At 43.0% G+C, this 24782-nt stretch overlaps 2 protein-coding genes across 5 annotated transcripts; both read right to left on the reverse strand.

Moving 5' to 3' along the window:
* Positions 1–1243: 1243 nt before the first annotated feature.
* Positions 1244–23774, reverse strand: cpne1 (copine I). Of its 2 annotated transcripts, none has more exons than XM_034531856.1 (16): positions 23651–23774; positions 8986–9114; positions 8705–8884; positions 7984–8058; positions 7769–7840; positions 7202–7285; positions 6876–6965; positions 6684–6779; positions 6511–6597; positions 5687–5746; positions 5290–5423; positions 5075–5129; positions 4893–4947; positions 4379–4512; positions 4049–4285; positions 1244–3532 (listed from the first exon to the last, which is right to left on the reverse strand). In XM_034531856.1, the coding sequence occupies exons 2-16, from the start codon at positions 9112–9114 to the stop codon at positions 3395–3397; spliced, it is 1626 nt and encodes a 541-aa protein (XP_034387747.1). In that variant the 5' UTR covers positions 23651–23774; the 3' UTR covers positions 1244–3394. The 2 variants fall into 2 exon arrangements, with proteins under 2 accessions (XP_034387747.1, XP_034387746.1); XM_034531855.1 differs by lacking the exon at positions 23651–23774 and adding an exon at positions 11141–11270.
* On the reverse strand, positions 15091–23480 carry rbm12 (RNA binding motif protein 12). Of its 3 annotated transcripts, XM_034531853.1 has the most exons (3): positions 23120–23480; positions 20966–21032; positions 15091–19157 (listed from the first exon to the last, which is right to left on the reverse strand). In XM_034531853.1, the coding sequence occupies exon 3, from the start codon at positions 19127–19129 to the stop codon at positions 16424–16426; it is 2706 nt and encodes a 901-aa protein (XP_034387744.1). In that variant the 5' UTR covers positions 19130–19157; positions 20966–21032; positions 23120–23480; the 3' UTR covers positions 15091–16423. The 3 variants fall into 3 exon arrangements, with proteins under 3 accessions (XP_034387744.1, XP_034387745.1, XP_034387743.1); XM_034531854.1 differs by lacking the exon at positions 20966–21032; XM_034531852.1 differs by lacking the exon at positions 23120–23480 and having other exon boundaries at positions 20966–23082.
* Positions 23775–24782: the final 1008 nt, after the last annotated feature.

The following is a 24782-nucleotide window of genomic DNA, read 5'->3' on the forward strand; positions in this document are numbered from 1 at the left end:
TGGAGAAAAACAAACCGAGCTGGAAGAAATAAGAAAGTAAAACAAACTGTTAGCTAGCAACCAAGTAGCATTTTACTGATAGCTACTGGTGGAACTACTTTTAACTACTTTAGGCATTTAAAGCAGCTGTATTTAATATTCTGAACGTTAATACTCAGCTAACCACTAATATCTATGTGAACAAACAGCGGAGTGATGTCTACCTGAGTTGCAGGTGCTCTTAGTGCACGTTAGCTAACGCGCTCTTAGTGCACGTTAGCTAACGTGCTCTTAGTGCACGTTAGCTAACGTCGCTGCTCCCCACAGCTCTCATTACAGCTGATGACCGGCGTCCCGACCGGCGATGTCGTCCGGTAAGCGCGGCGTCCAGCCTCCGGACGGTAAACACCGTTAGCTCTGTCGTAGTTTGTACCGTTAGCATCGTTAGCGATGAGCCGCCGGCTCCCAGCGACATGTTGAGAGCCGTTAAGAGTCAATTAAAAATGCTTCCCATCTTGGATCCAGTTTTCAACCAAAAGGGTCACCGGATGAATATTTTTGGTCTTTACTTTGTTTGGTGAATTATCAGATTTGTGAAATCTAAATCTGAAAAGTAAAAGGAAGTTTGTATATAAATGTAGTCGAGTAAAAAATACAATATTTACCTGAGAGTGGGAGAAATATCAAAAAACTGAAATGCTCCCATAACGTATCTTAACAGTTTACTAAATATATTTAGTTTACTTCCACCACTGCAGTAGTAATACATAAGTTATTTCTACAAACTACACAAAATGGAGACTTGAAGTTCAGTTTTGTATTTTTAAACAATGCTGAGTTTCACTTTTACATGAGAAAATAATTTAAAAGATGAGGAACAACATGTGAAGAGCGCCATCGTCAATAACTTCATACTCACCAAGTTCATAGACCCAAAGAACAGAAGTCACCATAGTAAAAACTATGAAAATGTAAATCAGGAGTCAAAATATGTTGTTTTCTTTCCCAAAGTTGTTTTTATTGTTGTATTCTAACAGGTACATTCATACAGACATGATGTTGTGGATCAGTTTAACAGCGTAAAGAGGATACAAGAAGTTTCAGTAAGTGAGCAAGGCAGCGCTGTGGAGCAAAGCATTATGGGAGGCGTAGTTCTTTGTGAAGGAAAGCCAAGGCAGCATCTTCTCTGGTTTTTGTCCTCTACTTGATGACATCACAGCACCATGTGACCATGCAGCCAGAGATGCAGTGACAATACAGCATGTTCAGCTGAACTCAGATCAGATTTTTATTTGGATAATATTCATTTGGCCTCATTAAACAGTCTGTTTAAAATGACAAATTGCAGATTCTTGGCAGAAGTTTCTCCCATTCGAACACTTCTAAACCACATTTGTGAATACATGATTAAACTAGAAAACAGACATAAAACAAGTTACTGGCAACATACACAAAAACAAATAATGGCAACCCGACAGGGACAAACTTCAATCTACTGAATGTGATGCAGTTTGGGATACAAACAAACAAACCAAAGTAATGGTTCATTTAATTGGCTTTATTTAGAGCCTTCAAGTGTATTTCATGGTATTCTCAAATTTTGCAGGTTTGAAAAAAAGAAAGAAAAGAGGATTAAATTAAATACATACGTTAAAAAATAATCTACAAACAAAAAAAACCTAATAATTCTTTTGGTTGAATCATCCGTTGACACGGCAGATCTATTTAATGTGTTCAAAAGTAAATAACGTATGAATTGTTCATAAGACATTACTTTGCTATACGAGGTCACAACAAAGTAATTCCCTTCAACTTTCAGATGAATCTAGAAAACATTTTTACAAATAAACACTTTCATCCTATCTACTTTTCTTTTTTAAGTTGTCAAAACATTTTAAAAAATGTTCAAAACTTGAGAAATTTAATCCGAGAAGATGCTGTAAACTTATTTTCCTCAAGTTTCTATTGTTAACTTGTGACCCAAATGGCACCACAGAGGCAGACTGAAGACAATCAAACAAATAAAGAAATATAACTTTTTTTTTTTAAATGGTCCCTTAAAAATAAAGAATCCACACAACGGCGGTGGTTATAAAAGTGATTTATAGGGAATTATAAGTGATTGTGAAGTGCAGAAGAAGAGCTCTTTAATAAGCAGAGAAACATAAACTGTGGCTTTGCTGCAGCACACATGAGATTTCACACGTTTTGGCAATAAGCTTGTGTGTGTTCAGGTCATTCCAGCATTCAGAAGTCAGTCTTTTGAAAAAGAAATAAGAGCAGACGTTCAGACGGACTCTCAGGTCATGTGGGATGGAGGGTTACCACGGCGACGATTTAAAAATGCTCACATCCCTGGACAACTGAGCCAGCGTACGCTGTCAGAACGATCCTTCGGCGTGTGCACGCGGCATCGTGCAGATGGTCGATTCGGGATAGTCGCTTAATCGCCGGTGAGCTGGGTGTAATACTGATAGGTGAAGTTTGGTGTTCTTAAGGGGTCAAACCCATTTTAGCAAACGCAGGTTCTTGAACGCGGCTCGACGGTGGAGATGCGTTCTGCGTTGGGAGCCAAGATGGCGGCATCAACAAACCACTGAGAGTCGTGATGGAACGGTCTGGAAACGGCGTGCGAAGTTCATACAAGCGACTACTACTTAAGGCTGTCGTAAAGTTGTATGTTAAGGCAACAGTATTAAAGCTAGGATAAAGAGTATCTAATATTATTAATGATACAATATTCTAGCATTTAGTGCAAGAGCAAAGTGCGAAGTAACAATACCTGATCAATAAAGCTAATCAGAGCCACACACACACAAATAGAAATGGCCTGTGTAACGTGGACTTGTTTAAGGTGAGTTACCTGTAGCTGCAGTTCCTCCACTGTCCACTAGATGCTGCTGTGGTACGACCGCAAGGAAGTAAACAGGGAAAATCAGCTCTCAGGAGATAATTGACCTTTTCTGTTACTATGGCAACGACGATGGAGCCAGAATGCAGAGCCAAAAATGCCCGACCTCTTTTCTGTGTTCTGTGCGTGTGGCTCTGTGATTATTAATCACATGTTAGCATTAACATGTGATCTGCATAGTTAGTGTGGAAGCAGCAGAAGTAATTAATTATAAATCATCTATACTAAATTATTATCATCCCACTCATTAAACATTGAGAAATATAAGAAAACAAAGTGGTTATAAAAAAAAAAAAAAAATAACCTGCGGAGGGTTGCCCATGGCATTCTGATTGGCTGACAGCTAAATGCCGCATTGTGATTGGCTGAGACTTCTAGCAACAGGTTGGTCCCCTGAAGGGTGGTCGACTTGGCGAGTGGTCTGATATTGGAATGAGATGAGGGTGGGCCTTCAGCTTCAGGGTGGGTTTAGGGAGTGCGAAGTGGGCTTTGTGGGTACAGGGTTTAGGACTTGGGTGCAGCTGGAGCTGGAGCTGGAGCTGGAGCTGGTTTAGGTGGTTCGAGGCCCCTCATCTTGAAATAAGAGACCAGCTGGTTGGGAACCTCAGCGAGGACAGACTGAGCCAGAGACGCCTGTGGAGCCTGGAGAGAGAGAGGGAGGTAGAGAGAGAGAGAGAGAGAGAGAGAGAGAGAGAGAGAGAGAGAGAGAGAGAGAGAGAGAGAGAGAGAGAGAGAGAGAGAGAGAGAGAGAGAGAGAGGGAGAGGGGAGAGAGAGAGAGGCACAGGAATGTAAAAAGGTGCCGTTAGGTCCTAGTTTAGGTCCTCAGGATGATACATCCTGTACATTCTCCTCTGTGAATCCTTCACTTTTTCAGATCGTATATATTTGCACTGGAGTGTGTGCACTCTTTTAGTGTTTTTACAACGCTGCACGGCAACATTTTAATACTTATATGACGTTCATAAACGTTATCTTCTGTCTATTCTTAGCTTTGCTTTAAGATTGTTATGTTTTTGGTTCCCTTTGTTTGTTGGCAGGATTACAGAAAAACTACCGGCTCAGGTCACAAGAAGAACTCGTTACATTTAGGAAGGGGATCATTGTGTCTCAAACACACACACACACACACACACACACACACACACACACACACTTACATCTTTGAACTGCCTGTACGGGACGAACTGGACGATGTCCCTGGCGACGGCCTCCCCCACCGTCGACCTCAGCACGCCGTCGTCTCCATCCAGAAGCTCCATGGCCTTAAAGTCCGCCGGCCCCACCCCCACAATGATGATTGACAGTGGCAGACGCGACGCCCGGACAATGGCGTCCCGAGTCTGATCAAGGTCGGTGATCTCACCGTCGGTGAGGATGAGGAGGACAAAGTATTGCTGCAGAAGAGATACAGACATGGGTGAGTGTATGTGTCTTTGCTTCGTACTGTGTGTGTGTGTGTGTGTGTGTGTGTGTGTGTGTGTCCTCACAGAGGCGCTGTTGCTCTGCGCGCCTTGGGCGGCGATGGAGGCGACGTGGTTGATGATGGGAGAGAAGTTTGTGGGTCCAGAGAGCTTCAGCTGAGGCATCACCATCCTGTAGGCCTCGATGATCCCATCGATACCTGAGAGAGAGCGACGGGAAGCCGGTTAATTGAGATGGAAATATTTCATACAAGCCGAGCCGCTGAAATAAATATGGAAACGGAGAAAACGGGCTGTAAAAATTTGAGTCGCTACATTTTCCGCTGCATTAATTTCACAATAAAAGATGATTAGCGTTGCTGTCTGAACCATCTCACGATCCCCCGGGTTGGGAACCTTTGGGCTAAACTATTATTTTTAGACGCAAGTAATAATAAAAAAACCTTGCTCCATCTGGACTGGAAACAATATTAAAATGCCTCAATACTCGTGTCATATATAATAATATCTCAGTTTCAGTCCTTTTTCTTCAGAAAGAGTACTTTAAGTTCAGTAGGATTCAGAATACGGGACGGAGTACCTTTGCAGTACGGGTTAGTGGGGTTGAAGTTGAGGGCGAACTCGTGGTTTGCAGCCTGCGAGATAAACAACAACAAAAATCAGGAAATTATTTTTACATTGCGTGGTTTAAAAAAAGAAAAAAAAGATGAATGATGGTCACACTAGAATGCTGCGTTGCGATTGGTTCGTTGGAGAGCTGACCTGGTAGTCTGGAGGCAGTTTAGCCCCAAAACCGAACGCCGGGAAGAGTTTATCACTGAAAACAGGAAACAAGCGCTGTAACAATCACATCAATAAAAGCACTTTACTGTACGAGCATTGAGAGTTTCTGGTTCAGGGTGTGGCGGTTTAGGGATTAGGGTGTAAGGGGGGGGGGGGGGGGTTAGGATCCGGGTGTAGGTTGTGTGTGTACTAACGTGTCGTAGTCCTGGACCACGTGACCCACAGACCATAGAGCCGACAGGTACTGGTTCAACCCGTCTGGACTCATGTAGTGGAGAGAGTTGGGCGAGCGAGGGTCTCCATTAGAGCCGGTGAAGTCGATCCCCACCTACAAACGTGAGTTAATTATTCAAATACATCGTCGATGTAGTCAAAGAGTTTTTAAAAAGATCAATTAAGAGGTTACGATCAATAACGGGCACGTCTGGATGAATGTATTCACAAGCATCCAGAGATCAATCATTTCAAATCACAATTTTTTGCCATTTTTTTAATCTTATTTCAATCGCGAACTGGTGTGTTAAAATAAAGCCTTTAAAACGTGTGTGTGTGTGTGTGTGTGTGTGTGTGTGTTGATTGACGTCGCCGTACGGTGAAGTTGATCTGGCAGCCGCCCATCACATAGTCCAGGAAGGAGTGCTGAGTCAGCAGCTGAAAACACACAGTTGGGGGGGGGGGGGGGGGGGGGCCTTGTGAGTATATCATAAAATAAGATAAATGGAATTAAGTCCAATAATTCAACTAGTAATGTACTTAAGTGCAGTTTTGCAGTACTTGTAATTGACTTATTCCCATTTTATGCTACTTTATATTTCTATTTATGATCATTTTGCAGATTTACAGTAGATCATTACTACCAATTGTAAATCAACAGACACATTATGATGTATTATTATAGGCTAAGCAAACCCAGCGATATATAAAGTCATTAAAATGAGCTTCACGTTCACCAGCTGCCACACTTAAGTGATGAAACATTGACGCCTCAGTAAATATAATCCAGTAATATCTTCAATATATTTTACTTTTAGTACTTTAAACACATTTTGATGCTCATACTTTTGGTACTTTTCCAGAAGTAAACACTTTATTGCAGAACTTGTAACAGAGTATTTCTCCCCTGTGGTTTTGCTCTTGCTTACTTAAAGACACATAAGTGGATAAAACTAAATGTCTTTTTAAGCAGCTACTTCCTGTTTTCTCTGTTTCTCTTAGTGAATGTGATCTCTACTTTGTAAAAATATTAAAAAGACGTCTGAGATGGTACATTAGAGCTGTGGTGAATGTGGGAAGTAAAAAATCAATGCACATGAACTTCCTGTATGCGCCTCGTAGAGCCAATCAGACGGCTCCGTTCAGGTTACAGACGACAGAAGGTCCACAAAGCAGAGGATTCTGGGTAACGCGGTCTCTACCTTGCAGCTCTTCAAAGAGACGACTCCAGAGTTCTTGTAGCTCTTCTTCTTCTTCTGTTTCTCGGGGTGAATGCAGTCAAAGGACACCTGGAGGTCAAACACGCGGGACAGTTTAACGACCTGCAGTCGGCCAACAGAAAGACATCAAACGGTTTTATAGTCGGCGAACTCACCGGCGAACTTCCAGCTTTCTGCAGCTCGGACACCGTCGTGGTGAACGAACCAATCAGATCGTGAGTTCCATCGCTGTCGTAATCAGAGCAATCCACCTGCAGAAGGAGGCGGAGATCTCACGTAAACCGTTGAAGATTGGCTGTTGTGACTGAAGGGGGATTTGAATCGAGGTGGATTCTGATTGGTCGAACCTTCAGCGGTCGGTCGAGGTCGCTGCAGCAGAACGTCTGCAGGGGAACGGAGAACTTCTTCCAGGTGGGACTCAGATTGTTCTTCACCACCTACAGACAAACACCATCATCTTCATCACAATGACGTCATCCTATGTGTGTGTGTGTGCTCAATTAGATAGATTATAGTTTTAGACTTTGAAAGTGAGGATGTGTTGTCAACGTGGTTTCAAATCTCAATTAGCATGAAATCATGACAAAATTAGCAACAATAGCTAAGACAAAGGTTGGAAAAACGACTGCATGCGTGTGCATATCTGTGTGTGTGTGTGTGTGTGTGTGTGTACCTCTGTTCTGTGGACCAGCTGCCACTTTCCATCGTCTCCTTTTTTAAAGAACTCCAGGAACGGATCAGACTTTCCAAACGTATCCTGGACAGAGGAACGACAACACGCCGCCGTCTCATTCAGTAACTTAAAGTAACCGGATGACAATCTGATTTTAGCGCAACTTTCCTCATTCTAAGGTTGTTTTAAGCTTTAAAATACACATGTATACATCTAAATACACATGTATACAGATGTATATAAACATGTAGAATACATATTGTTGCCTCCTTACAACTGGAAGTTAAACTAAAGTTCAGGATGAAGTGACGTCCTGTTCACGTCGCTTCTGATTGGAGGGCGCTGCAGACGTTACCTAGCAACTGATTCACACATCGCTTTATAGTCTTAAGACTAGAGTCAGATTTAACTAAACACCGAGAACTAAGGAAGGCGCAAACACACAAACGTTGTGACGTACGAATAGACGGTTCAACACATCGGAAAGACGAAGACGAGAAAGATGAAGAGCGACAGAAGTAGGAAGACGGTGCATAAACATGGAGCGTTAATGAGGCGCAGCGTTACCTTCTTGTCCAGGTTTTTAGCCTCGAACTCCAACTGAATGGCTCTGTTGTCCTTTATCTCCTCTGCTGTGATCTACACACACACACACATCACTTGATAGTCACAATAATCTGTTTTCATTGGGATTCTCCACGTGTAATATATGACATTTATATTGATAGTCTTGTGATATAAATATATATAAAAGTTACACTTTTAGCGCACACACTACGTACAGTGATGCTTCCTTTCCCCGCAGGTTTGCCTTTCTTCAGCTGCAGAGGTCTGGTCAAGGTTTTACTGGAAACTATCTGAAATTCACAGAGGAGGTTCGTCTTTGTAGCACTTCTTTTACACACACACACACACACACACACACGTTTCTCTCTGTTTTCTTCTTCTGCTGTGACACAGACAACCTCTGTGACTTTATGACTTTCATTTGTTTGTTTTTTACGTTGGACTTCTTGTTTATAGAACACATTTATTATTGTTTTCTGATATTTTATAGATTAAAAAAAAAAAGTTGAGTTCGTCAGTTGAAAAAAATGACCAGCAGATCAATAATTAAACAGATTGTTAGCCGCAACCCGTACGTAATGATCTAAAATCGGTTATTGAGTCCTAAAATCTTTTAATGTGTTTCAGGAATTATTCAGTTTCACTGATGCAATGATGCCTTACATATTGACAAATGTGTGAAAATCCCTTCATGCCACCATCCAGAGAACGCTCCTAAAACCAGGAGTATCCCACATTTCTTTATTTCAGAATAATAGCAGAATATTAGTGGGCAACATAGTCAGAGTCTGCAAACCAGTGTATTATATACAGTAGCATATTTAAAAAGTTTAACAATCAGAAAGGCCTCAGTCCAGCGTGAAGGAGCCGACACACTGGGAGTTTGCTCATCTTTTCCCACCCAGTCAATGGGGGGCGAGTGTGTCTGGCGTGTACCTGTCCCAGTGTTAGCTCCACCCCCCCCAGGTAGTCATCGTCGCCGAGGTCAGAGCTGGAGTTGTCGATGTCGTAGACGCCCAGCTTCAGGTTCTGCACCGACTCGAAGTGGTAATCCAGTCTGAGACGCTGACTGAAGGACGGACTGGAGGAGTTTGTCAACCGCTCGGTGCGAGCCAGCTGACGGACAGACAAACAGAGGGAGGAGGGCGGGGTTTGAGTTGGAAAATCAAATACAAAATAAAAACCAATTCAAAAGAGCCACGTGTCCCGTACGGTACCTCGGTCCAGCTGTCCTTCCCCGAGCTCTGCAGCAGCACGCACAAAGGATCCGACTTTGAACCGACGTCTTTATCCAGCAGGTCGGCGCAGGAGACACTCAGCTCCACTTTAGAGACGCAGTCCGCCATCTGCAGGGGGCACAGAGAGAGACCTTCGGATCAGGACTCAGTGCAACAGTCAAATTAACCAGCAGCTATTTGGAACATTCGATGCATCGGTTTGTCACTCGTCAAGCAGAAATCACATCATCAAAAAAATGTTGTAAACATTTCTTTGTTCCAGGCTTTTCTTTGCGTTATGCGACGGGACATTGGACATCTTTGGGAGGTTTTGGACTCTTTTGAGAGATAAAACGAGCAGCGGGAAGATGTCAACTTGAGCTTTTTGAGAAACTGAGGTCAACTGAGGTCAACGGAGGTCACCATCTTGCAAACAACAAATCAACAAGAGATTAAGAGAAAAGGTAGCATGCGTGATAATGACAATAATCATTAGTTGCAGCCCAACTCTGCACCAACAAAAAGAGACATATATACACCAAGAACTACAATTACAGACCATCACTACAGACTCAAAAACTGAATCCAAGCAATTTATGATTCTTGAAACTTTAATCTGCAATAAAACAATTCATGTAATTTACTCTCTTAAAGGGTTTGTCGTGAGCTAGGAACGCTGCCGACAGGTAGATCTCAGAGGGAGAAAATCTGGTTCTTTTACATGAAGTGCACCTCGCTTTATGGTGCGTCACAAGCTCCCTGCGACACTTCATTGAGGTATAACTGTGCGGCTCTACAAAAAGGCATCTTTGGCACATGCAAAGGAGGCAAAGATGTCCTTCAACTGCGCGCATGATAATAAATATATACTGTTTACATTATACTTGTTATGCATTAGGGTACTATAATCCAAAAGCACAATAAATAAAGAGCTTTTACTTTCAGTTCATTTACTTGATAATGCTTTTAAATTGTGATCTGTTTGATATCAGGCACAACTTTACTCCTGTAGTTTTCCAAGATAGAATACCTTGACCATTGGGGGGGGGGGGGGGGGGGGGGTGATTCATAACCTTTCATCATTACAGCACCTACTTCTGCATCAGGAACACCTGATCTGTGTTTCATTTCTGCTTTTTAAAAATGTTATCTGAAAATATATTTTTGCCCCAATAACTAATTAGTTATTAAATGTCCATTACAATATCCTACGGCCAAAGGTGACATCTTCAAAATATCTTGTTTGGTCCGACCAACAGTCCAAAACACAATAATATTCAGTTTACAATTATACAAAAATAGAGAAAAGCAGGAAATAGTTTTTGATCCGATAGTTAATTAACTCTGTGAAGTCGTTTGTCAATCACAATTGATACACTTTGTCAATATATTGATCAAATAAGAGAATATGTCCTTGAGCAAGATGTTTCAAATATAATATCAGTTTAGTAAAAGTACAAAGGGGTATTGTTATTTTCTTAAATCAGAGCAGTGAGCACATTTTGAAGTGCATTGTGTTGCCAATATTTTTATACTGAGGGGAAAAATAAATCAGAATGCATTACAAACTTAGTGTTACTTGATATGGAGTATTCTGGTAGCCTGGTATTGTTACTTATACTAAAGTAAATGACGTACATTAACCCAAACTTCTGCTGACACCCTACAAGAAACCCTAAACTATTTATTTACTGAACAAAAAATAAACGTTTCTTTTTAAACTCGATGAACCGAGCGAGCAGCACCTGAAGGCAACACGAGCCAAGCGAGCAGCACCTGAAGGCAACACGAGCCGAGCGAGCAGCACCTGAAGGCAAAACGAGCCGAGCGAGCAGCACCTGAAGGCAACACGAGCTGAGCGAGCAGCACCTGAAGGCAACACGAGTAAGACACTGAACGGAGGTGGCGATTACCTGAGGCTGTAAAACCAGTAAGACAGTTAACCCAGCACACATTGTCCCTTTCACACATACACGCACACACGCGCGCGCACGGCCTTTTGTCAATATAAACGTTGTCAGCGCCGCTCAATTTGATCTTCTCCAGACCAGAAACAAACACACCGGAGCGGCGGACAAACTGACGTTACTCCGGAACAAGAAACGAGGCCTTTACAGTCAGAATAAAACACACCTGAGAGAACACAAACTGTTACCTGAACACTCCGTGAGACTTTTTACAAATGAGTCACCTCGGCTGGAGTCTGTATTTGCGCTGTAACTGCGGCAGAGGAAAAGTGTCGTTTGCTTCCGTTTCAGCGGGTTAAGCGAGCAGGGAGCGGCACCCAGACATGCCGTGCTCTGATTGGATAGGCAGCTACAAAGCCACGTCCCGATTGGATAGAGGGAGTGTCAGTCACGCCCTCTTAGTTCAACCCGTTACTCGCTAGCACAAGGACAACAAGAGTTACTTCCGACCAAACTCCTTCAAAATAAAAGCGGCAGCACAACAAATGATGTAAAATCTTTCCACACAGCAGGATTGGCTTTGCTCTTTTTGACGGTCAACACACAATACAGGCTGCACGTTATTTCATTAACTTCTGGAATCAGTCGCAAGTTGCCACACATCCAATAAGAAAGAGGTTACTCCAGCAACACGTGTACTATAAACAACTTCATTGTTGTAGTTCCCCTCCTTGCACCTTGAAAGGAGGGGAATTTGGGACAGAAATCCCTGCTCTTCTTCCATGGAGCCAGTAACACAAAAAGAATAGCACAACATAAAGAAAATGAATGGTCCAAAGTAAGTAGGATCAGACAGGCTGCTATTTAAAATGCCTTTATTTAAGCCAATAGTCCCTTCTGTCCTTCATTGATATCTTGTAAAACTGTCCAATAGTCAAAGGGGTATTTAAGGCTAAATAATATAATCCAGTTAAATAATACGCTTTGCTTAATAGATAAAACTTTAATGCAACAATACGAATTAGTCCTAGATTCTAGTTTTCAATCTTTTGTCCAAACTGACACACTATTGAACATTTTGACAACAACCTCTTCTGATAAAGACTATGACCTGTATTTAAAATATCCTGAAAATGTTATTAAGTGGTCTTAGTCAGGATTAGTTTTTTTGTCAAACTACTGTTTTCAAGGTCAGCAATGACATTTCACACAAATGTCATGACTGGTTAAAATGTAACTTGATGTGCTTTTATGTTGAAGGGCAGATACTCAAGCCGGAAGTACTGTTGCTGAAGAACTCCGTGTCTGATAATAAACTGCACCGAGATGGTCAAAGACAATAAAGAAACCTTTCAAAAGTATAATGAAAAAAACAGCCTGATCCAACCTCCTCACAGAGAACAATACAGTTTCACTTTAATCATCCTTTGCAGTAGAACCACCATGGAGTCAGAAAAGGCAGCAGAGCGTCACCTCACTGATGAGAAACAGAACAGAAAAGACCGACACAACACAACAGACAGTCCTGAGAAAAAGAAAGGGCATCATGTACAGAACCATAATGTTCCGTTAAACCCTGTAAATCACATCCACACGTTATCATATGTTTCTCATCCGCTAATGAGTCACATCCCTGGAAAAAACTGCTCGTAACATCCCACAGCTTAAATGAAGAGCTGAAACCAGCTGACACACAAGATACCGTTTGTGATACTGGAATTAGAATGTAGTTCATTAGCCAAACTACAGGTCTGGACTGAGCGAGTGCTCAAACCAGGACCTGCACGAAAACTATGGTGAGAAGAACAGTTTCAAAAGGTCTATTACCAATAAGAACATTACAAATTGGCCTTTGATGCCACCCTCAATCTACAGATCACCATATACTACCCACTAGCTCACCACCTAGCCCTACAGGCTACTATCTACCCCGACAGGTCACCATTTATCATCTAAACGCTACCATCTACAGTCCACCACCAAGCCCTACAGGCCACCATTTATCATCTAAACGCTAGCATCTACAGTCCACCACCAAGCCCCTACAGGCTACCATTTATCATCTAAACGCTAGCATCTACAGTCCACCACCAAGCCCCTACAGGCTACCATTTATCATCCAAACGCTACCATCTACAGTCCACCACCAAGCCCCTACAGGCTACCATTTATCACGTAAATGCTACCATCTAAAGGCCACCACCGACAGGCCACCATCTACCATCTACAGGCCACCATCTACAGGCCACCAACTAGCCCTACAGGCCACCTCTACAGGCCACTACCTACCATCTAAACACTACCCTCTACAAGCCACCACCTATCCTCGACAGGCCACTATATACCATCTAAACGCTACCACCTATCCCCTACAGGCCACCATCTACATGCCACCACCTATCCTCTACAGGCCACTATATACCATCTAAACGCTACCACCTATCCCCTACAGGCCACCATCTACATGCCACCACCTATCCTCTACAGGCCACCATCTACATGCCACCACCTATCCTCTACAGGCCACTATATAGCATATAAACGCTACCACCTATCCCCTACAGGCCACCATCTACATGCCACCACCTATCCTCTACAGGCCACTATATAGCATCTAAACATTACCATCTACCCCCTTCAGGCCACTACCTACCATCTAAACGCTACCTTCTACATGTGACCCCCTACATCCTACAGGCCACTATACACACACACACCATCTAAATGCTACCATCTACCCCCTCCAGGCCACCATCTACAGGCCACTACCGACAGGCAATCGTCTATTATCTAAACGTTATCAGGAGGCAACCATTTACCATCAGTAGACCACCATCTATCTAAACACTAGTTTACAAGCCACCATTTACTATCCAAACCTAGAGCACCCCACCTAGCACCTAATGATACCATCTATTAAATCATATTAATCATTTAAGATTTATCCCCTTTGGTCATTCAATGTGAATCTAAAATTGTAGACTGTGGCAATACATTTCGATGCAAAATACAATCATCTATCCATCTATGACAATAGTGTATCAGTCATTCCTCGTGTTTTAAATGGAGCATCTTTGCATTCGTTACTCACCTGTAAGTGCAGCCTTCTGTTTGTCTATTGAACAGTCGGAGAGGGGCAATTGAATGCTTCATAGCTCAGTACATCTGTACCAAACCCACCGACACAGACACAGTTTAGACTTACGTCCTCCATCCACAAGCCAAATCGTCAGGATCTTTTTGATTCCAATGCATAGCCTCCGCACCCCAGTTCCACAACACATGAGCTTTACCAACAACCCTTTGTCTAGACATGATTTCAGTTTACTTTATTAAAGCCTGTTTATTCATTTATTTCACACATACACACACACACACACACACACACACACACACAGCAAGACTGCATGCACAAGTAGTCGAACAGTGTTATCATTGTACCCGGTTTAAGGTTAACCACTACTTCAACTGATGCTTCCTGCTTGTTGTTAGGTTCAGTCCTACAGAAGTCCTATAAAAGACGGCATGTGTGGTCTAAACTTAAATAACTGAGGCTTTATTCTAAATCTGCAGCACATCACAGAAGCTGAGAGCTACTGCGTTGGCTAATAAAATGTAGGCATTAATGTTGAAATAACAATGTAATAATTTAGCTAAAGGTTTCCCTTTTAATATGAGCCTTATTCACTTATGTGGGCACTTTGAGGCAATTAGATGATTCATTTGATCAAAACAGAACTCCCTTAAGGTGACAGCAAAGTAGTTTTGCGCTGACTTGCAGTATTTCTGCATAATTTCCAAGGTAAGGCCTTCGATTCACATTTCTACAATGTAACCACAACGCAAGTGGGGGCAAAATACTCTGATATAGATTTAAGTTTGGCTTTCTTGGAAATACAAACGGGTAGTTCACAAAACTAAATTCTACCGTTAATGCAAGGGATCTAAAAAACTAAACAAATTAGCAACCCAGCAGCTCTCAGCTGTAGCATGCTGAATATTGAAGAGTAGTTTTAAGTACCTTTATAAAGCATTGAAACTGTCGATGAGAAGGTCCTCTGTATTACAAACAAAACCAACCCGGACTTCCATTGAAGTTTTACAACATAAAGGAATGTGATTAACTCCAATGAATCCATCAGCTAAGTTTCCATCAGACAGTGAAGCGCAGACAGTCAGAAAGAGCTGATTGCAGGAGTGTATCAGGAATGTCCTTTTATTAGCCAAAGCAAAAGGAGACTCCACATCATGTATGGTTATATACGATCATACAACTTTGTTCACTCTGACAATAGAAACAAAAATTAGCTTTACGGTGGAAGCATCCAAAACATACAAACAAAAAGCTACCAAACTAAAAACAATCTCTACAGAGTTCATCTCAGCACTCAACAGTCCAAACGCCCATTGAGCGTGTGCTGCAGGAGGGGAGGGTGAGAAGGTGTCATTGTTCAAAACACAGCAACATCAGAAAAACGGGACAGAGGAAAAAGATTCAGCGGCCAAAAGTACTTATTTACAAAACATGTCAGCAATCTGTCCCACATCTTCTATAGAACAACAGAGCAGTGTCGCAAGTCAGAATTGTGTCAACATTTCACCAAAGCAACAGAATTTATGTTGGTATACTTTTTGTACCAAATCAAGAGCAACATTTGACCGTGGCAACATAGCATTTAATCCTAATTTTACGATAGCAACAGAGCATGTGAAGATTTTATCATGGCAACAGAGAAAGTGTTTCATCTACAGCATGGTTTACCATAGCAACAGAGCATGTGAAGATTTTAGCATAGCAACAGAGAACCACACACTGTGGTAGTAAAGCTTTTCATCTACAGCATGGTTTACCATAGCAACAGAGCATGTGAAGAATTTACCATAGCAACAGAGTGTGTGAAGATTTTAACGTAGCAACAGAGCGTTGTGAAGCTATTACCATGGCAACACATTTGACCATATCAACAGAGCATACACATTCCATCATAGCCTCATACTGTGGCTTTTCATCACCATTTTTACAACAGCAACAAACATGTTAAGATATTACCATAGAAAAAGAGCATTTACATTTTGAACCACGGCGGCACATTTAAGCGCATACAGCAACAAACAATGTTTGTCAACCTCATTATGATCATGTTACCGTAACAACAGAACAGGTGAATATGTTCAGTGTGTCGACTCTGGACATGACTGCATTAGGACCAAGGTAAGAAAGGACCAAAATCCTGCCAACATCATCATCGTTCATCAGTTGTGCTACAAGAGTCAGAAGACGAGCTGCAGAAAAGAGCAAAGTCTGGATCAGTCTTCCAACTTGGCGACTCGCTGGGGGAGGGGGGTCTTAGCTGTCATTATCCACACACAGGGATAGGAGCTTCAGTGATTGACACCGGCAGGGCCATGTCTAAACTGAGCTGTAGTTGAGTTAGAGTCCAGAATCCTGCAATATTCATGTTGGTTTTGTTTCACCTGGAGAGTTGATCCAGGTAGGTAAAACATGTTGCATCGTCTGTTTTAGTCAGGCTTTAACCCAGGCTTATCTTGACTTTGCGTGCTCCAATAGGTCGGTCATTGAGGTCCATAACAGCGGCAGCGGCCTCCTCGTGGATTTGGAACGCCACCATGGCCTCGCCTGTTGGAAGGCCTTTCTCACTGAACTGCAGGCAGGCGGAGCCTGGCAGCACCTGGTAGCCATAGAAGAAGTCCATGATCTCGTCCACGGTGACAGTGAACGGCATGTTCTGAAGCTTTACAATGGTCGGGCCAGGAGCACCACGTTGACTGTTGGGATTGTTAGATCCTCCTGGGGCTGGCTGGTTACGGAGTCCTTCGGTTCCTGGAGTGAACACCTGCTGACCACCAGTAGCTCCTCCCCCAGGACGGCCTTGGTTGTTGTTCGCCCCTCCGCCTCTGGTCTGTCCTCCTCCGTTTCCTTTTCTGTTTGCATTGTCAAAGGGCACCAACCCTCTCAGCCCATCCTGGCTGAAAGGAGCACCTCCTGCTGCTCCGGGTCGAAAGCCCGGTGGCTCCAGGATTGGAGCTCCAGGAAGACCGGCAACTAGTGGGGGAGCCAAGCCCAGATTCACTTCACCCAGCCCTGCTGCCAGAGGAGGGAGAGGAGGAGGGCCTGCGAGCCCATTCCCTGGGGCTGAGAATGGAGTCACAAAGGGGGCATTATTGAGGTTTCCCATGGTGTTTCGGAGAAAGTTAAATTCCTCTCCACTAATCCCCGCAAATGGGTTGATCTGCGGTTGCTGGGGACTGGGCTGGGATTGCTGGTGCTGGTTCTGATTTAGGTTCTGCTGGTTCTGGTTGCGTTGGCCCCTCTTGTTCTGAGGAGGAGGATTTCTCTCAATTTCCTTCATCTGATCAAATGTCACCAGGTGGACGAAGGCATCGCGGCCATTGAGTTTTTGGCGGTGAAGTCTTTCAGCCTTGCGGGCGTCTTCCTCAGTCCGCAGCTGAAAGATAGCTTGCCCTAAACCGTTACCATGGACATCTGTCAAAACCTTAAGGGTGTCCTCATAAAGCCCCACACCCTCCAGAAAGGCACGGACATCCTTCTTGGAGACATTGTAAGGGATGTTAGTAATATGGGCACAGTTCCTGGGAACTTTCAAGCCATCCTGGTTCTTGCCATCACCCTGTGACGATTCACGTTTGCGAATGGTGTCTATTTTTTCAAGCATTCCCTTGCGGCTGATTGGGTGGACCTGGATGAAGCGGGTGCCCATATACTGCATGTGAGCACTCAAAGCAGTCTTGTAGTCTTGTTCTGCTCTGAACTCGAGGAATCCCTCTCCCGTGGCTCGTCCATTAGGCCCATATGCAATGTAGACGCTGTCCTCCATGATAGACAGATTAGTAAAGAACTCCTTTATCTGTTTCTTGTCAGCTTCATAGGGCAGGCCCTTCAGGTAGACACAGAATTCCTGCCGGTGTGGAGATCGTGACCTTCCTCGCTGTTCTCGGCCTCCTGCCATAGCATTACCACGGCGATGATGCTGATCCTGTGATTCGTTGATGTTATTTGTTTTGCCGCTATTGTGAGGAGCATGACTTATCATGCCGTCATTGAGGCTGGCCCACTGTCGCTCAGAGCCTGGCGTGATCTCAATGAACCTTTGGCCCATCATGCCACCTCCCCTCTTCACAGCTTCAAAGCTGTCTTGGGGCGAGAAGAACTTGACCATAGCCCTGCCAGTTGGCCGACCCTGCCCGTCCCTCAGCAAGCGAGCCCCTTCCACCCCCAGACCCCGAAAAAACTCCCTGACCTCCATTTCTGAGCAGGAGAAAGGGAGGTTCTGCAGGAGAACGAACAACTCATCAGGATGGGCCATTCCAGCTCCGGCCGCTGCAGCAGCAGCGGCCTTCATGTGAGCCTGGAGGCCCAGAGAGGCAAGAGGGGAGAGAGGGTTGAAAAGCATGGGGTTGGGGGTTCCAAGAGGGAGGCCTGAACCCATTCCTCCTGGGGGAGGGAGGGAGGGGTTGAAGGGAGGCATGGAGGACATGTGGGAGAGGTGGGACATATGAGACACTGAAAGTCCTTGGGACATGGGGGAGACTGTAGGTACGGGGGGAAGGGAGGACACTGGGAGAGGAACTGGTATGGTGGGCAGCGTGGGCATTGGAGGCATGGAAGGCATGCTGGGAAGTGGAGGGATGGGTGGGGGGCCTGCATTGAGTGATGCGAGAGCTGCGGTGATTGTGGGGGCGGAGCTGTAACTGTTGGGGAAGCTGGGCATGACACTGACCACTGCCTTGTTGCTTGGCTCCTGAGATGAGCTTGCTGCCGTCACTGAGACTGGGGTATTAACAAAACCTTGGTTTCCATGGTTTCCATGGCCACTGCTTCTCCCTCCTCCCCCTTGCTGCACTGTGGGTATGGGGGCATTTCCTGCTTGTCGATTAACATTTCCTGCTGCAGGAGTAGCCGTCTCCACAGCGCCCGCCCCAGCCTCAAACCTACGGCGGCTGAGTTCAATCATGTTCTGCATCTCTGTCTTGCTGCTAAGCAACAGCGAGACTTTGGAGCCCTTGATGGACCCGCCTGTACGCATCATCCCCAGCCGAGCGTCTTCGTCAGTGGCGAAGACAATGAAAGCTTCGCCATGCTCACCCCCCACGATGTGCACTCCCCCGTCAGGGATGGTTAGGCCAGAGAAGAAGTGTCTGATGTCCATGGTGCCGGCCACTATGGGCAGACCCTGCAGCCTGATGACTACTGCCATACTGACTGCTAAACAACAGCCCTACAACCTGGGGAAAAAGCAACACTACCGTCAGATGAAGAGCAAACAAAAGGGAGACCAGTGGTTTCCAGATGTTTCCTCGGGGAACTCAGATCTGACTTCAAAGGCCACTAAAAGCTTGGTTACATTTTATGGACCCATTTTTGGGTCCCGACATTTGGAAACCAGTGGTATTTCAATGGGATTTGGGGGTGAAAAATGAGCAGGAAACTATCAACAGAGCCTAACTGAAACTGTCTCCATCCATCTGCAGCCTTTAGTACATTTGATGCACTTGTTTCAGATCATAAGAGATTATGCTGCAAGTCAAACCTTTTGTTAAACCCCAACAGAAGCAATCTTAAGCATTAACATGGCCACACTGTTCATTAATCTGTTAAACCTTTGCGAGAGAAATACATAGAAATAATGAATACATAGAAATACATCAGGCTTGGGCTATATGACGAGATAATTGTTTAACACAATATTGGTTGCCCACTATAGTGGTACTCACGTGTCCAAGATAACAAACAAATAGTCACTAATGCAAAACCACATATCATAAATGTTGCTAGCATACCGTGATGCTGTATGTAATTGTAAATACTAGGGCTGTAGCGAATGTCTTTGTTTAACTTTGAGGCTTTCGAATGAAGCTTGAACGCCTGTTGACATGATGCAAGACATTATCACTAAAGAAATGGGGAACATGTGGTTGTCTCTTGATGTGGTTAAATAAATATAATGTATGGCGCTGTTAAATTGCTGCTAGACCGCCCTGTTAATACAGGTGCGTGCAGGAAAGTTACTTTTTTTAAAAGGCTAAATGCAGAAATTTGCAAATTCTGGAAATGATTACATCTAGCTATATTTGTTTTTATAAAGTTTGACTTTCAGAAGAGTAGGACTGAGCACTATGTGCGTCTCATCGAGTGTGTGAGAAGGAAGTGGAATATTGCAGCCAATGTTTTTTTGCTTTTATGTTATTAATAACAATAATTTGAACGTCAGAAGCTTCAAACTATCCTGTACCGCCTTTGATTGCCCAAATCTAGCAGGAAATATGTTATGAGCAGGTGAGACTGTACAAATCCAGTTGTCCCCAATATCTCCAAACTCTAACACACGTCTACATATTAGGGGTGTAACGGTTAAACATTCCTGGTTCGGTATGTACCTAGGTTTTCATGTTTTTGGTACAACATGGGAAATGGAAAAAAAGGCAGAGAAAATAAAAATTCAATTATTTTGAAAAACATTTAAAAAGTGGCTCATTGGCCATATTTCTAACTAACAGTTAAGGCACTCATACTGGTAATTGTCAATAAAAAATAAACAAAAACTACTGCATGCACGCAGCTTGTTCATCCAATTGAGACATTCAGGCAATGCCGCTGTAATTTAATGTTTGAAGTGTACATGTATACCAGACTTCAGTTTAACAATGTCGCGCCATACAGTCAATCATTGCAAATGGAGCTTTATTAACCCGGCTTACCGCCCTACAACCGGCTACAGCTTAAGGACGACAACTAGCGAACGAACGTGTTATCAAAACTTTGTGGGAAAGATTCGTGCTCCAGAATTTTTATTTCCTTGTGTGCAAATAGTAGACATACAAAGCTATTTGGGTCGTACCGGAAAGATGTTACATGTGTTTCAGCAAAGCTGTTCAGTTCAATGCCAGTCTGACACAAAAAGGATGCAACTTATTTAATACATGTCTCTTTGGCTCTTACGTAACCCTTACTGTTGTCTACCATGCAGTACAAATACAGGACAAATGCAGTACAAGAGTTAACCTTCATGAATCTCATGCAACTTGCAACTCACCAATGCAACTAGGCTGTGTGTATAGTTTCACTGTTTAATAGACAGGATTTCTGCAGGATGCTGAAACCTGGTGAAAAGGTCAGATAAAAAAACATTCCTTTCAAAACAGTTTGTTGGAATTCAACTTTTTACAGAATATACTTGAAGTGTTGGCGTTTTTCAGCAGTTGGAAGGTGTGAATAACTGACTCACTCAGTTTTAACGAAGCATTGTATGGTGTAGGATTGCAGCCTTACTCCTAAAAGGTTGTCTTTACGCTCAACACGACACTGATAAAAACTACCACACTCAAGAATCTCAACAGCCCTAAAAGACATAAAACTAATCGGCAGAAAAAACTCTTCCGAAATTAGTGCAGCAGATTTCCTACCAAAAGACACACCTGTCCAAAACCAAGATCCATCATGACTAAAGCCTGGCAGCAAACCCCAAATATCAAACTACACTCAATTGGTCATCAGAACAAATAGTCAACTTAAGACTGGACATGCTGAACTGCAACCAAGTAACAACCCAGGTAACCAGCAACAAACAGGTGAGCAGTACTGAACCTTCTGCTTCCTGAATCCTCAAACAGCAACAAATCAGCCGGCAGAACTTCAGCAACTGGTTTTAGAACGTCACACAAGCAACATGTCAACCTGCAAATCTGTTATACATTGACAAAAAAAACATCATGAGCAACAGCAGTAACGTACCAACCAGAGCAATGAGAGCAATGTCACCAACATTTTAACAAAAGCAATGTCGGGTGCATGTAAACCAGAGCAACATTAGCATTATATCAACCAGAGCGACATTAGCATTATGTAATCCAGAGCAACATCAGCAACTGATTGACAGCACAGCACCAAAGACAGCAGCTGATCAGAAGAGAAAGCAAACAGAAGTAAGGTGCAGAGCAACACTGATAAACCATGTTGTCCAAACGGAGAAATAGCCAATGGAGCACCGCTCGCTGCTTCCACAAACCTCTGGATCTTCAGACACATCTTCAGGCTCTTTCCTCTAACTAACCCTGATCCAGGACTGTCGGGCATCATATTTCTAAATGGAGATCTCACTGAACTCTGACATTTCTTGGTAGACTTGGGTGTGAGGCAGCTACCTGCAGCCCACCACACGAGGATGCCAAACACCAATGATGTTGACGGTCAGTTCTCCTAATGCTTCTTTCTTTAAGATTAACTTTTTATGAATTTCCAACCTGGACATTCACTTGTGATGTTACTTCTGGGTTGTCAACCTGCAGACAGCCTTGAGAGAAACATCAACAGCAGAAAGAAGATAAAACACAGCAGGAGAGGAAACGACCACAGCTAATAGTGTCAGAAGCAACCAGAGTATCCAGAGAGAGGTGAAAAGGTTCGACTGAGGCAGAAGTTTGCACTCAAATAAGCCAAGAAACAAAATAGAGCTGATAGGATACAGAAAATAACCACCTTCAAAAACAGCCAAAAAACCAGAATAATCAATACAGCAAATTCATGATTAAAGAGCAAAACACTGCCTTGATTAAAAGCTGGAATACATCACTGTCCACATGTTGTCGTCAACCTCCAAACACAGCAAAAAGAATGGGATTGGACGAGAAGAGTGGAACGACATCCATGGACTTGACTCAAACACATTTCTTTTTTAGAACAAGGATGAGGGAATCTTCACACGTCAGCCAACTTGGAGCTCAACTCTCAACCGACAAAGAATCTGTCTTGATGGAAGAAAAAAAAACCTAGGAGCACACACAGCCTCTTATTACACCTTATAACTACAGCATGTGAACTGCAGAACATATCCATCCATCTGTCTCACACGTTACTGATCAAATCTCAGGTTCTGCTTGTACAGAAATCCACTGACCTGCACAGGGACAAAAACAGAAACAACTGACACACAGGAAGAAACTGAAATACGTCTGATTATGCAACAAACCGTAACACACAGCACAATAAACCGACAGATAGAGGATTTTTTTTAAAAAGCCTTTACCGATATATTTGGGAATAAAGATTCTTGTAGTGCGATATATATACACACACCGATGCATTTCAGCTTATGGCTTTAACCAGGACCTGACTCAAAAAACACAAAAAGAGAGTTCCATATCGACAGTCAATTCATCTGAAAATAAAACGCCTTTCAACTGCATTATACCTAAAAATCCATCACTTTGTGTCATTGTTTTTTTCCAACCGTTAGCCATGTGTACTGGTTCTGTGGTCAGCTGGTAAGTGTCGCAAAATTGCGACACAATCGGAAAACCTTGACGTTTCCACGACAACCGTCAGTCATCTCGAGCCTGCTCAGTTACGTCATCGCCCGGGGGCGTGGCCTGTGAACTGCAGCGAAAACCCTTCTTATACACAGTCAGTGGTGAAAACCCGACAAAATAAATAAAGGGTTCAGAGCTGGCGTAACATGTCTTCTTTTTAAAGCAGTCATTATAATACATAACCGCCATGAACCCTCGTTATAACAGTTACAGCTGACTAACTGAAAAACCGAATGTAACTAGTTTAGCTAAGCTAACGCTTCGTTAGCCGCCTAGCTGGCTTGGAGCCTTGCTTTGTGTGCGTGTGTCGGAGCAGAGCAGCGAGCGGGGTGCACGCTTTTTAGCGGCTCCCCTCGCGCTCGGCTCCCGGTGCGAGTGTGTCACTGAGCGGGCTGCCGCTGCTGGATTCTTACCGAGAAATTTGTCAACAAACACACTGAGGTTTAACTCATGAACAGGGCTCTTTTCTTCTCCTCTCGCTGTGTTGGTGGCTGCCGCTGCTGCTGCTGCACGAAATGTCGGCGCAAACATCGCGATAACAGACGTGATGACGCGAGACTGAGGGCCACGTTTCACTGACGGCAGAGCGACAGCGCCCCTTAGAGGCGGAAGTGGTTTAATGCGAATGATTTTAGATATAGCAGCGTTTATGTAAGTAAGTAATAAAATAAAAAGTATATACACTAAGCTATATATAATTGCACTTGTTTTGGAGAGTTCACAATCAGTCACAATCTGTTTACAAATACATATATACTGTATATTTATAACATTGTTTTGTTAGTTGATTTAATATTGTTCGATTCTATTTTTTTTATATATTGTGCATTTTTTTATAATTAATATTGCTGTACCTGTAGGTATGAAGGCAAAAACATTTCCCCTTGTGAGATTAATAAAGTATCCATCTATCTATTACAGTGAACTCACTTTGCAATTAGCGTACATTAGTGTTTTTTTATATTTTATGTTAGTTTATTGGTAGATTTATAAAAATGTTTGCACTATTTTGCATGTCTGTAATTGTTGTGCATTTGTCAATAACTTGAAGGCACACTCATGGTGCGTAAATTAATTTGATTACTTTACGGTGAAAGGATACTTATATACATGTTTTAACTCAACAACAACAAAAAATTGTGATAATGGGTTTAAGAAATATGAATATTACAGGAAGAAAATATAAACCTACTCTATAAATATGAGTTGTATACATGTATGCTATACATGTTGTAAAATAAATGGTATGGATAAAAAGAATTGTGGAAGTGACGGAGTAAATCAAGGTTTCATGTACATTGCTTCTGCTGGAGTTTAGTGGACTGGAGCAATAAAGTGATATTTTTGGATAACACTAACACTTATATAACTTTCGTATTAATAATAATAATAAAGAAGATACTTTGTTATTCTATCATTGTCTGTTTTGTGTTGTGTATATTATTGCTTGTTCAAGCCCAATTATGGACCGGCATTGCAAACCAGCTCAGGCTATAAATGAGCAGTCTGGAGCATTTGTGGTTTATAAAAAATAAAAATGTGTCA

The sequence above is a fragment of the Cyclopterus lumpus genome, chromosome 5 (genome assembly GCF_009769545.1).
Source record: "Cyclopterus lumpus isolate fCycLum1 chromosome 5, fCycLum1.pri, whole genome shotgun sequence".
NCBI lineage: Eukaryota > Metazoa > Chordata > Actinopteri > Perciformes > Cyclopteridae > Cyclopterus > Cyclopterus lumpus.

Bases quoted from the DNA above. Each gene is read 5' to 3' on its own strand.
- cpne1 (XM_034531856.1), bottom strand. From the start codon at position 9,114: ATGGCGGACTGCGTCTCTAAAGTGGAGCTGAGTGTCTCCTGCGCCGAC. The intron at 6,598-6,683 runs GTGAGTTCGCCG...TTTGACCTCCAG, and splicing joins AGAAAGCTGGAAGTTCGCCG to GTGTCCTTTGACTGCATTCA. The intron at 3,533-4,048 runs GTAAGTGTGTGT...CTCTCTCTCCAG, and splicing joins CGTACAGGCAGTTCAAAGAT to GCTCCACAGGCGTCTCTGGC.
- rbm12 (XM_034531854.1), bottom strand. From the start codon at position 19,129: ATGGCAGTAGTCATCAGGCTGCAGGGTCTGCCCATAGTGGCCGGCACC.